The sequence below is a fragment of the Eurosta solidaginis genome, chromosome 1 (assembly GCF_040869045.1).
Source record: "Eurosta solidaginis isolate ZX-2024a chromosome 1, ASM4086904v1, whole genome shotgun sequence".
Taxonomy (NCBI): Eukaryota; Metazoa; Arthropoda; class Insecta; order Diptera; family Tephritidae; genus Eurosta; species Eurosta solidaginis.
This window is the reverse complement of record NC_090319.1, coordinates 49,964,229-49,977,023: the sequence shown is the minus strand read 5'-3', so window position 1 is coordinate 49,977,023 and position 12,795 is coordinate 49,964,229. Positions and strand designations below refer to the sequence as shown.

Genomic DNA, 12,795 nt, shown 5'->3' with positions numbered 1-12,795 from the left:
TAAATGCAACCATGTGATATTTGAGCGGGTTTTGTGCATGTACAACATTTTTCATAACTGATTGGTACTAGAAAAGTGTGTGCACACTCAGCAAAGGCTGCATTCATTTGAATGCTTATTCTGTGTTGAAAAATGTTTGTGTTTCATTCAATAACTCCCTTCTTTCTTCGATGAGTTCGGGAATGTATTTGTTTTTTCCACTACTGAATGAAGAATGGGTTAACTTGTAAGCCACATTCCTTAACAAGGAATGAATGAATGAAGAGCAAGCATTCTTAAATCAATGATTTAAAGTTTCAAATTGCACAGTTTTACAGCTCTGACTAAGGGCCATTTTTAACACGATTTTATTAGCTTGGCCTGTATGTAACGGAATCTTTGAGCTTAATTTTCACCGGTTTCTAGAAGTCTGATTAATTTGAAACTTTGCATACGTATCAGGGACCGATGACAATGCATTAATGTGATGGTGTGGTGACATAAGGTCAACGGCCATAAGGTCAATTGGCCTTATTACCACATTGAATGGCGATAAGTTTGATTGAAACTTTGTACACGTATCATGGCTCAATGACAATGCATTAATGTGATGGTGCGGTGACATAAGGTCAACGGCCATAAGGTCAATTGGCGTTATTACCACTTTGAAAGGCCATGTTTAATTGAAACTTTGCACACGTATCAAGGCTCGATGACAATGCATTAATGCGATGGTGTGGTGACATAAGGTCAACGGCCATAAGGTCAGTTGGCCTTATTACCACGTTGAATGGCCATAAGTTTGAGTGTAACTTTGCACACGTATCAAGGCTCGATGACAATGCATTAATGCGATGGTGCGGTGACATAAGGTCAACGGCCATAAGGTCAATTGGCCTTATTACCACTTTGAATGGCCATAAGTTTGATCGAAACTTTGCACACGTATCAAGGCTCGATGACAATGCAATAATGTGATGGTGCGGTGACATAAGGTGAACGGCCATAAGGTCAATTGGCCCTATTACGACTTTGAATGGCCTTAAGTTTGATTGAAACTTTGCACACGTATCAAGGCTCGATGACAATGCATTAATGTGATGGTGTGGTGACATAAGGTCAACGGCCATAAGGTCAGTTGGCCTTATTACCACGTTGAATGGCCATAAGTTTGATTGTAACTTTGCACACGTATCAAGGCTCGATGACAATGCAATAATGTTATGGTGGGGTGACATAAGGTTAACGGACATAAGGTCAATTGAACTTATGACCACCCCAAATGACCATAGATTTGAAACCTTGCACATAATGCGAAAAACGCATTCCTTTATTAATGATAGAAGTGGATGCATGGCACATCTACGAAAGAGCATACTGGAGCCCTTTTTAACACGCCTCAATTAGCTTGGCCTGTATCTATCTATGTATCCATGTTTGTATGTAACGGAATCTGGAGTGGAGCCGAGAGCCCCGGTAATGCAGAGCTCCGAACTCCGTTGCACCTTTTGAAGCATTTTAAGATAGGTACTTTTAGCTAGTGCAGGCCACCAGACCAAGCCACCATGGCTGTGTAAATCCAGTAGGTCACCTTAGGGGAGAATCCCCAGGAGGTGCCAGTTGTCCCCTTGCAGGTGAACAGCTCTGCTGTTGCCTTCTTGAATCGCTCCACTATATGGCCACTCCATAATAGCTTTCTATCCAGAATGACTCCCAAATTACTTGACTTGATCGCTAAACGCTAAGAACGTACACCCAATTCTTGGTGGTGTAAGATTTGGTACTTTGTACCTCCTCGTGAAGAGGACAAGCTCGGTTTTATCCGGGTTTACTCCAAACCTGTGGCGGGTTGTATTCCTGGAGCAGGTCCAGGACGTCAGCTGGGTCCGTTGGCGTCACTGGAACCCAGGCTCTAGCCCTTGGTCGTGAGGGGATATCACGCGCCTCCACTACCTTGAGGCGCGCGCCCGGATATACCACCCCTATCAGCGTGACGGCGGCCCTATAGAGGTTTACCGACCTGGCGTCGTCAGAGGCAATTAGCTTGACATTGCCCTGGAACCACCCTGCATCGGTGTAAGATGGCGGTGGACCAGGGTTGTCTTTCTTAACCTCAACGGCCACCATAGCGAGCGCGGCCTCGATCCACTTCCACTGTTGTTTCGGGATCCTGCCATCTTCGCGGCTCTCGTCTATAATGCCACTGATCTGCCGACCATTGGCAATTTCGGCGAAAGACCGCGTCCACCCTCCCTACGTCTTGGCCCTTTTTGGTGCCGTGAGGTTGGATTCATCCACGGACCGCTGGCGTTTCGAGGTCTCTTCACTCTCGACTAAAACTTTTAAAATTACTTGAACTAAAATATTAAAAATAAATAATAGGTTAAAAAAACTAAAAAAAACACGCTTTTATAGAAAACCGAACTAACAAAAGGACGTGTGGCACTCGGGGCTGCCGCGGTAAAGCTATTGCATATTATCAACTTATGCAATTATAATATTTATGCAACATTTTGTTTTCTTTGATATTAATTCAAGTTTTGTCTTTGATATTAATTCAAGTTAACCTTTTTAAGCGTGGTGACCGATAAGAAAACAATTTTTTTACTTTTATTGAATAAACGAGAAGTTAATATTTAACTTTCACTTTGACTTTAACTTTATTTTTAACTTTAACTTTAACTTTCACTTTAATTTTAACATTCACTTTAACTTTAACTTTATTTTTAACTTTAACATTCACTTTAACTTTAACATTAACTGTAACTTTAAATTTAACTTTAACTTTAACTTTAACCTTAACTTTAACTTTGACTTTAACTTTAACCTTAACTTTAACTTTGACTTTGACTTTGACTTTAACTTTATTTTTAACTTATGATTGGATAACGGTTGGTTGTACATATATAAAGGAATCGAGATAGTTATAGACTTCCATATATCAAAATAATCAGGATCGAAAAAAAATTTGATTGAGCTATGTCCGTCCGTCCGTCCGTTAACACGATAACTTGAGTAAATTTTGAGGTATCTTGATGAAATTTGGTATGTAGGTTCCTGAGCACTCATCTCAGATCGCTATTTAAAATGAACGATATCGGACTATAACCACGCCCACTTTTTCGATATCTAAAATTTCGAAAAACCGAAAAAGTGCAATAATTCATTACAAAAGACAGATAAAGCGACGAAACTTGGTAGATGAGTTGAACTTATGACGCAGAATAGAAAATTAGTAAAATTTTGGACAATGGGCGTGGCACCGCCCACTTTTAAAAGAAGGTAATTTAAAACTTTTGCAAGCTGTAATTTGGCAGTCGTTGAAGATATCATGATGAAATTTGGCAGGAACGTTACTCCTATTACTATATGTACGCTTAATAAAAATTAGCAAAATCGGAGAAGGACCAAGCCCACTTTAAAAAAAAAAATTTGTTTAAGTAAAATTTTAACAAAAAATTTAATATCTTTACAGTATATAAGTAAATTATGTCAACATTCAACTCCAGTAATGATGTGGTGCAACAAAACACAAAAATAAAAGAAAATTTCAAAATGGGCGTGGGCGTTTCATTTTATGTCTAGGATACTTTTAACGCCATAAGTCGAACAAAAATTAACCAATCCTTTTGAAATTTGGTAGGGGCATAGATTTAAAAAACCCTTAAAATCTTGGCAGGTATTACATATATAAATAAATTAGTGGTATCCAACAGATGATGTTCTGGCTCACCCTGGTTCACATTTTGGTCGATATCTGGAAAACGCCTTCACATATACAACTGCCACCACTCCCTTTTAAAAAACTCATTAACACCTTTCTTTTGATACCCATATTGTACAAACAAATTCTAGGGTCACCCCTGCTCCACCTTTATGGCGATATCTCAAAACGGAGTCCACCTATGGAACTAAGGATTAAAAAAAAAAAAATAAATGTAAGGCGCGATAACCTCCGAAGAGATCTAAGGCCGAGCTTCTCTTCCAATTTGCGTCGTGCTCCTCTTGATTTTTCCCTACAAATTGGCCGGACGGGACCTACATGTTTTATGCCGACTCCGAACGGCATCTGCAAGGCAGATGAGTTTTCACTGAGAGCTTTTCATGGCAGAAATACAATCGGAGCGCTTGCCAGACACTGCCGAGGGGCGACCCCGCTTAGAAAAATTTTCTTCTAATTGAAAAATCTTATTTCTAAAATTTTGATGTTGCTTTGTCCGGGAGTTGAACCCAGGGCATACGGTGTGATAGGCGGAGCACGCTACCATCACACCACGGTGGCCGCAACTAAGGATTACTCCCTTTTAAAATACTCATTAACACTTTTCTTTTGATACCCATATTGTACAAACAAATTCTAGGGTCACCCCTGGTCCACCTTTATGGCGATATCTCGAAACGACGTCCACCTATGGAACTAAGGATTACTCCCTTTTAAAATACTCATTAACACCTTTCTTTTGATACCCATATTGTACAAACAAATTCTAGGGTCACCCCTGGTCCACCTTTATGGCGATATCTCGAAAAGGCGTCCACCTATAGAACTAAGGCCCACTCCCTTTTAAAATACTCATTAACACCATTCGTTTGATGCCCATATTGTACAAACAAATTCTAGGGTCACCCCTGGTCCACCTTTATGGCGATATCTCCAAAATGCGACCACCTATACAACAACCACCACTCCCTTTTAAAACCCTCATTAATACCTTTAATTTGATACCCATATCGTACAAACACATTCTAGAGTCACCCCTGGTCCACCTTTGTGGCGATATTTCGAAACGGCATCAACCTCCCACTCCCACCTCTACTCCCTTTTAAAATACTCATTAACACCTTTCGTTTGATGCCCATATTGTACAAACAAATTCTAGGGTCACCCCTGGTCCACCTTTATGGCGATATCTCGAAACGACGTCCACCTATGGAACTAAGGATTACTCCCTTTTAAAATACTCATTAACACCTTTCTTTTGATACCCATATTGTACAAACAAATTCTAGGGTCACCCCTGGTCCACCTTTATGGCGATATCTCGAAAAGGCGTCCACCTATAGAACTAAGGCCCACTCCCTTTTAAAATACTATTAACACCTTTCGTTTGATACCCATATTGTACAAACGTATTCTAGAGTCAACCCTGGTCCACCTTTATGGCGATATCTCGAAAAGGCGACCACCTATACAACTACCACCACTCCCTTTAAAAACCCTCATTAATACCTTTAATTTGATACCCATATCGTACAAAGATATCCTATAGTCACCCCTGGTCCACCTTTATGGCGATATTTCGAAACGGCGTCCACCTATAGAACTAAGGCCCACTCCCTTTTAAAATACTCATTAACACCTTTCGTTTGATACCCATATTGTACAAACGCATTCTAGATTCACCCCTGGTCCACCTCTATGGCGATATCTCGAAAAAGCGACCACCTATACAACTACCACCACTCCCTTTTAAAACCCTCATTAATACCTTTAATTTGATACCCATATCGTACAAACGTATGCTAGAGTCACCCCTGGTCCACCTTTATGGCGATATCTCGAAAAGGCGACCACCTATACAACTACCACCACTCCCTTTAAAAAACCCTCATTAATACCTTTAATTTGATACCCATATCGTACAAAGACATCCTAGAGTCACCCCTGGTCCACCTTTATGGCGATATTACGAAACGGCGTCCACCTATAGAACTAAGGCCCACTCCCTTTTAAAATACTCATTAACACCTTTCGTTTGATACCCATATTGTACAAACGTATGCTAGAGTCACCCCTGGTCCAACTTTATGGCGATATCTCGAAAAGGCGACCACCTATACAACTACCACCACTCCCTTTTAAAACCCTCATTAATACCTTTAATTTGATATCCATATCGTACAAACACATCCTAGAGTCACCGCTGGTCCACCTTTATGGCGATATTTCGAAACGGCGTCCACCTATAGAACTAAGGCCCACTCCCTTTTAAAATACTCATTAACACCTTTCGTTTGATACCCATATTGTACAAACGTATGCTAGAGTCCCCCTGGTCCACCTTTATGGCGATATATCGAAAAGGCGACCACCTATACAACTACCACCACTCCCTTTTAAAACCCTCATTAATACCTTTAATTTGATACCCATATCGTACAAGCAAATTCTAGGGTCACCTGGTCCACCTTTATGGCGATATCTCGAAACGGCGTCCACCTATGGAACTAAGGATCACTCCATTTTAAAATACTCATTAGCAACTTTTTTTTTTATACCCATATTGTACAAACAAATTCTAGGGTCACCCCTGGTCCACCTTTATGGCGATATCTCGAAAAGGCGACCACCTATACAACTACCACCACTCCCTTTTAAAATACTCATTAGCACCTTTTTTTTTTGATACCCATATTGTACAAACAAATTCTAGAGTCAACCCTGATTCACCTTTATGGCGATATCCCTAAATGGCGTCCACCTATAGAACTATGGCGCACGCCCTCATAAAATGCTCTTTAATGTCTTTCATTTGATACACATGTCATACAAACACATTCCACGGTTTCCCTCGGTTCATTTTCCTACATGGTTATTTTCCCTTATGTTGTCACCATAGCTCTCAACTGAGTATATAATGTTCGGTTAGACCCGAACTTAACCTTCCTTTACTTTAGCTTTCTCTTTAACTTTAGCATTCACTTTAACTTTAACTTTAACAAATTTTAAATATTTAACGAGCTCGAGGCCATATACATATATATACATTTTAACTTTAACTTTATTTTTAACTTTAACTTTCGCTTTCTCTTTAACTTTAGCATTCACTTTAACTTTAACTTTAACTTAAATTTTAACTTTAACCTTAACTTTAACTTTAACTTTCATTTTAACTTTAACTTTATTTTTAACTTTAACTTTAGCTTTCTCTTTAACTTTAGCATTCACTTTAACATCTACTGTAACTTTAAATTTAACTTTAACTTTAACCTTAACTTTAACTTTAACTTTGACTTTAACTTTAACCTTAGATTTAACTTTAACTTTGACTTTAACTTTAACTTTCATTTTAACTTTAACTTTAACTTTATTTTTAACTTTAACTTTAGCTTTCACTTTAACTTTAACTTCAACTTTAACTTTAACCTTAACTTTAACTTTGACTTTAACTTTAACTTCAACTTTAACTTTAACTTTAACTTTAACTTTCGCTTTAACTTTAACATTCACTTTAACTTTAACTTCAACTTTAACTTTATCTTTAGCTTTAACTTTAACTTTCGCTTTAACTTTAACATTCACTTTAACTTTAACTTTAACTTCAACTTTAACTCTAACCTTAACTTTAACTTTAAATTTGACTTTAACTTTAACTTTAACTTCAACTTTAACTTTAACTTCCACTTTAACTTTAATTTTAACTTTAACTTTCGCTTTAACTTTAACATTCACTTTAACTTTAACTTTAACCTTAACTTTAACTTTAACTTTAACTTAACTTTAACTTTATCTTTGACTTTAACTTTAGCTTTAACTTTAACTTTAACTTTAACTTTAACTTTAGCCTTAACTTTAACTTTAACTTTCACTTTAACTTTAAACTTTATTTTTAACTTTAACTTTCGCTTTAACTTTAACATTCACTTTAACTTTGTGATCCGGGGTGGGCGTGAGCTTAACACCTGCTAACAAGCCAACCTAATATAAACGCACGCAAGTCATTTTCTGTCAAAAATGTCTCATGCACATACAACTTGTATGAGAGCAACTCAAAAAAAAACGAAGTGCGGTTTTATTAGGTTGGCTTTTAAGACGGCCCATACATAACACAAAAGCCATGCGCAAATATAAAACGACGAAATTTGTGCAAATGAAAATTTTGACATACACGGCCCAAAAACACTGCACAATATTAATTTTTAAAGTTGCGCAACAAATGAAACATGTGTTTTAATTGTATAAAAAAGGCACTAATTGTTTAAAAAATCACTCTTTATTTTCCACAGTGCTGGTAATTCACGGTATAAGTAAAAAACTCGCACCAGAAGCGTTTATTTTCCATTGTATTTATAACATATATATTTTAATTGTAGGACCAGCTCAACTCATTGCAGCACTGCGCAATATTCATTTTTCAACTAGCGCAACAAATGAAACATGTATTCATGTATTCTAATTGTATAAAAAACTATTATGTATTATTGAATTTGTGTGAATTCATGTTACAAGCTAGAGATGGTCCTTACGCCTTCGATATTAACATTTTTAAGTAATAAGTAATAATTATTGATGTTATATTATCAGAAACCACAGGTAAACTGTGTTACCATTCACCACACACGAAGAAAAAAGCATGTGCAATATTTGCAGACATGCGTAAATATCAAAATCGTTTTGATTTTGGCGCAGTTCTCTGCGCAAATAGCGCAAACACTGCACACACCGAGCAAATCCTTGTGCAAATTGGTAATTGGCATAAGGATACTTGTGCCGTGTAATTGGCGTATAAGCGACCATATATGTATACGATAAGCTATAGCACAATGGCTACTTCGTGAAAATCAACGACAGCTCTTTTAGTTTGATCATTGTACAGGTCTACAAGTAGGATATGTAGCAGCACGCACATACACAGCCACGCTCACCTGATAAAATGCTTCTTCTTGTTCGTTTTTTTTGTGGACGCTATTTGGCACTGTTGTACTTCTTAGGACAAAAAAAAGTTTAGTAGCTGCTATCGAAAACTGCTTAAAATTTTTTTTCTTATATTACAAAGAAATATACTTATTTACATTCAAACGAGCACTTAATTACATATCTCTTTAATAACCATATATTTTGGACAATTTTAATTAACAAATTGTGATACTTTATTACCGGGGACGATTGCTAAAACACGACCAAATCCGTCGGGGGAGTTATTAATAGACGCGTTTTGGCCTCGCTTCCAATAATTCGAATACTTTTTCTCTTCGGACTATTGACAACAGGACAAAACGCGTCTATTCATTTTTCTTTCCGCTTTTTTGGACGGGTTATTGCAGTCGACCTCGATTTCAAACTGTTTTTCGCGGAGAACTTTTGAACGGGTAGAAAAACTTAACTCACGTGTTTGTATTCTTAATTCTGAAATAACTACGCGTCCTCAGATACCCCAATTGAAGACTTTTTTATAATTTTCTGAAGGACCCATATGGGTGCACTTAGAATTTCCTACTAAATTCGTTCAAAAAAATTTACCATCACAGCAACCCATATTTGATATTCCGATCCCTTTCTTGCTTCCCTGTGTCGCTTTCGACGAAGCAACCCCGGTAATTTTGACACTTCGTTCAGTGTCAAAACTCATGTTCCACGCATGTTCCACTGGGTTCCACGCTAGTTTGACACTGACCGAAGTGTCAAACTGCCGTGTGTTAGAAAGGGAAAGAAATTGTTTCCCTCTCATACATATCATACTTGTAAACCTGTACAATGAGTTTGATTTCGATGGTCGTACGGTGAGGAAGTGTCGCACGCGCGCTTAATACAGAGTACCAAAGAGTGCGTGTGACACATGTTCACCGTTCAAGCCATAGATGAATGGATTTGCAACTCTTTGTTTCGAGAGAGCGCTGTCAAAATGCACATTTTTTATAACATTTATCAATGATGCCACTCCTAACAAAAATTAATAGATCTGAAAATGGGGATTTTTGACATACATTTCGGCGATTATAGTTTCAATAATTTAAAAAAATGATAGTCGTAAAATATTCATTTCTTTAAACTCATTTTACAATAATACTACTAGTTGGAGTCAAATATAAACAAATCTAAGTAAAATTTACATTTTGATTAAAGTAATTGGTCAAAATTTGTAACGCATTTAACTCACAGTGAAAACCATATATTCTTTTGGAATTTCAGTAAATCCGACCTATGATATAATAGTTAACATCATTCAATGGTAGGGCCTATCCTACATGTCTGACGTTCCAGGTTCTGTGATCAAAATGGACTGGTTGCATCGGGACTTCATATTTACAGAACTTGTTTTTGTGACGACATTTGAATGGGAAATAATATTTACCCTCCGCCTTCGAACTAATAATATTTACGCTAAAACAAGTATTTTTATCCTTTTTCCCATAATTTTTGAACGCTGTTCTACAGTTGTAGGTCAAACTAAAGTTTACCAAAATTTTTAGCACATTTTCGTTTTGGCTGGGACATTTTTTGTTCTGGCACCCGCTTCAGCTGGTGCGAGGGATTTATCTGTGATTGTTGCCAGCAACAACTAGAAGATAAATCCCTCATGAGAGCGAAAATATGAGAGCGTAAACAAAAGATTCGTATCAATCTAATCTATGGTTCAAGCATTGAAATCAAACTAAATAAATAATTGATTTTGCTTTCGTGCTCGCTACGCGTTCGTGTTTACTAACACATTCTCAATTTGGTAACCTGCCTACCGCTGATTATGATAGAGATCCAATATTATGTATTTGGCCTGTTGCTAACACCGAACCTTTACGAACGTTTTCGAACCTTTTCGGATCTTTTTTGACAAATATCTGTTACGGTTTTTTTGATTTAGTCGCCAAGCCCGCGATAAAATCTATGAAATAGCTTAAAATAGAAAATAAATTTCAATTGAAAAGAGTTTATATAACAGTAGTAGAAGGTCAAACAATCGTTTATAGTTAATCAACTCAAAATAAAATTATAATAAAATTTAAGTTATTAACAGAATAATTTAATTCACAATAAAAAGCGTGGGGTGCTTGATATTGAATGTTACTATCATTCTATTGGCAACTATCTGAGAGGAAATATATGAAATGTAGTCAAATGCACCCCACGCTTTTTACTGTGAATTAAATTATTCTGTTAATAACTTCGATTTTATTATAATTTTATTTTGAGGTGATTAACTATAAACGATTGTTTGACCTTCTACTACTGTTATATAAACTCTTTTTAATTGAGCTTTATTTTCTATTTTTTAGTTCGATTTTATTATAATTTTATTTTGAGGTGATTAACTATAAACGATTCTTTGACCTTCTACTACTGTTATATAAACTCTTTTTAATTGAGCTTTATTTTCTATTTTTTAGTTCGGTTTGCTATAAAAGCGTGTTTTTTTTTTAGTTTTTTTAAACTACTTTTATTTCATGTCAACCGTAAGGTTTATACGAACAATAAACACATTTTCTGTGAACGAAAATTTTTTAGGACCTAGTAAACTGAATGCAGGTAAAAATAATGCAAAGGCAGGCCTAGATAAAGTGATGAGTTGCAGTTGGTGAAGGTGGGGCATCGGAAGACCGGCGAAGCGGGAAAGGAGAGGGAAAATATATGGTAAGTGGAAACGAAAGGAAAGAGGTGTGATTATTTCCTACGTGTGAAAACCAAAGTTTGAGCAGAAAAAAGTTTTACCGGATGTGCTATAATGTTGTCACTAGCTGAACATACATACTCATAGAGAGATGTTTTTCGCATATCTAACACATGTTAAACTTACGTTGCTCCAGTTCCTTGTAGCAGAATGATAGCACCTGCAATGTCGGATCATCTACGGGCTTTTCACTGCTTACAGATTTTAACATCACCTGGCTCTCTTCATATCTTCCAAGCCGTAATAACGCCAAAGCTTTTAATGCACGAGCACACCACATATTTGGATGCTTCTTAAGGAGTTTTTCGGTTTCTTGCAAAGCTTTGCGATTGTTACCAACCTCTAAGCTATCTGAAAATTCAAAAATGGAAATGATATTAGTGCACTAAAAGTTTATGCATAGAAATAGAATCATCCTCCAATCTTGAGTCTATAATGATGTAAACGCATATACAATTGTTTGATCACTTTACTTACCATAAATCGGCCGCAAGCGTCTCTCAAAAACGGTAGCATCTTGCATGTGCTGGGACATTTTGTAGCTAAAAAGTGCCTGTTTTGATAACCAATAAGACTTTTGTTTGCACTGCTTTAACTGTTTATAAAATATTTAAAAGCGGCACAATTTTCAATTTCCAATAATTACTTTTTATGTGACGCCTACTATGAAGCACTTTACTTGTTTGCTATTCTTCTGCTAATACGTGTCCAAAAATATCGAGAGGTGTTAAAAGACGCGTATTCCGAGGGCGAAAAAATTTTAACTCGTTCAACAGATATTAACGAAAAATGAAATTAAACTTTCCGTGAAATGTGCACAATTATAAACCATACATTTTTAGAGAAATTGGCGTAATGAGAACAACAATTTGTTTAGAACAATCGTTCAATATAGATTTCAGACATTTACCGCTAATCACGTACACAAGTTTCTTCACGCGTTATTAACACAATTTAACTATCTTTTATAAACTCAGTTAATTTTTTAATGGAATATTCAGAAAAAAAAAACTTTTATTTTAGGCTAAATTTTGCGAAGCATACTGCGAGATCTGCAATTAAAACGTAAAAAATTAAATGTCAAAAATAAGGAAATGTCAAGAAGGTTGTGTTGCCAGACCGCCAGAGACGTGTAACTACCCTGCAAAATTGTTGGATAACCCTTCAAACGCGATTATTCCATAAATATTGTAAGGAGCACCCCTTTAGGAGTATAGGAGTGTCCAAAACTAATCTGTATTCATACAAAAAATGTGCTCCAAATAACATTGCGATGTCCTAGGAGAGGAGTAGGTGATCCCACTCTCGCTTTGTTTGTGAGTATTCCATACAGTACATACGTGGGAGTACTTTCCAAAGTACTTTCAATGTAGTACTCCATGGAGCACCCACGCAGGAATTGTATCGGAAAGAATTATCGGAGTGAATTTAA

The 12,795-nt window shown here is 36.7% G+C and overlaps 1 protein-coding gene across 1 annotated transcript in view; it reads right to left on the bottom strand.

The window, feature by feature from the left end:
* The window catches only part of psidin (phagocyte signaling impaired), a 51,952-nt gene that overhangs the window by 37,487 nt on the left and 1,670 nt on the right, over positions 1-12,795 (bottom strand). The window contains exons 2-3 of the mRNA XM_067789319.1: positions 11,841-12,415; positions 11,490-11,714 (exon numbers count right to left, since the gene is read on the bottom strand). Of these exons, the coding sequence (XP_067645420.1) occupies positions 11,490-11,714; positions 11,841-11,898 (283 nt within the window). The 5' untranslated portion in view covers positions 11,899-12,415. The remainder of the gene's footprint in view (positions 1-11,489; positions 11,715-11,840; positions 12,416-12,795) is intronic.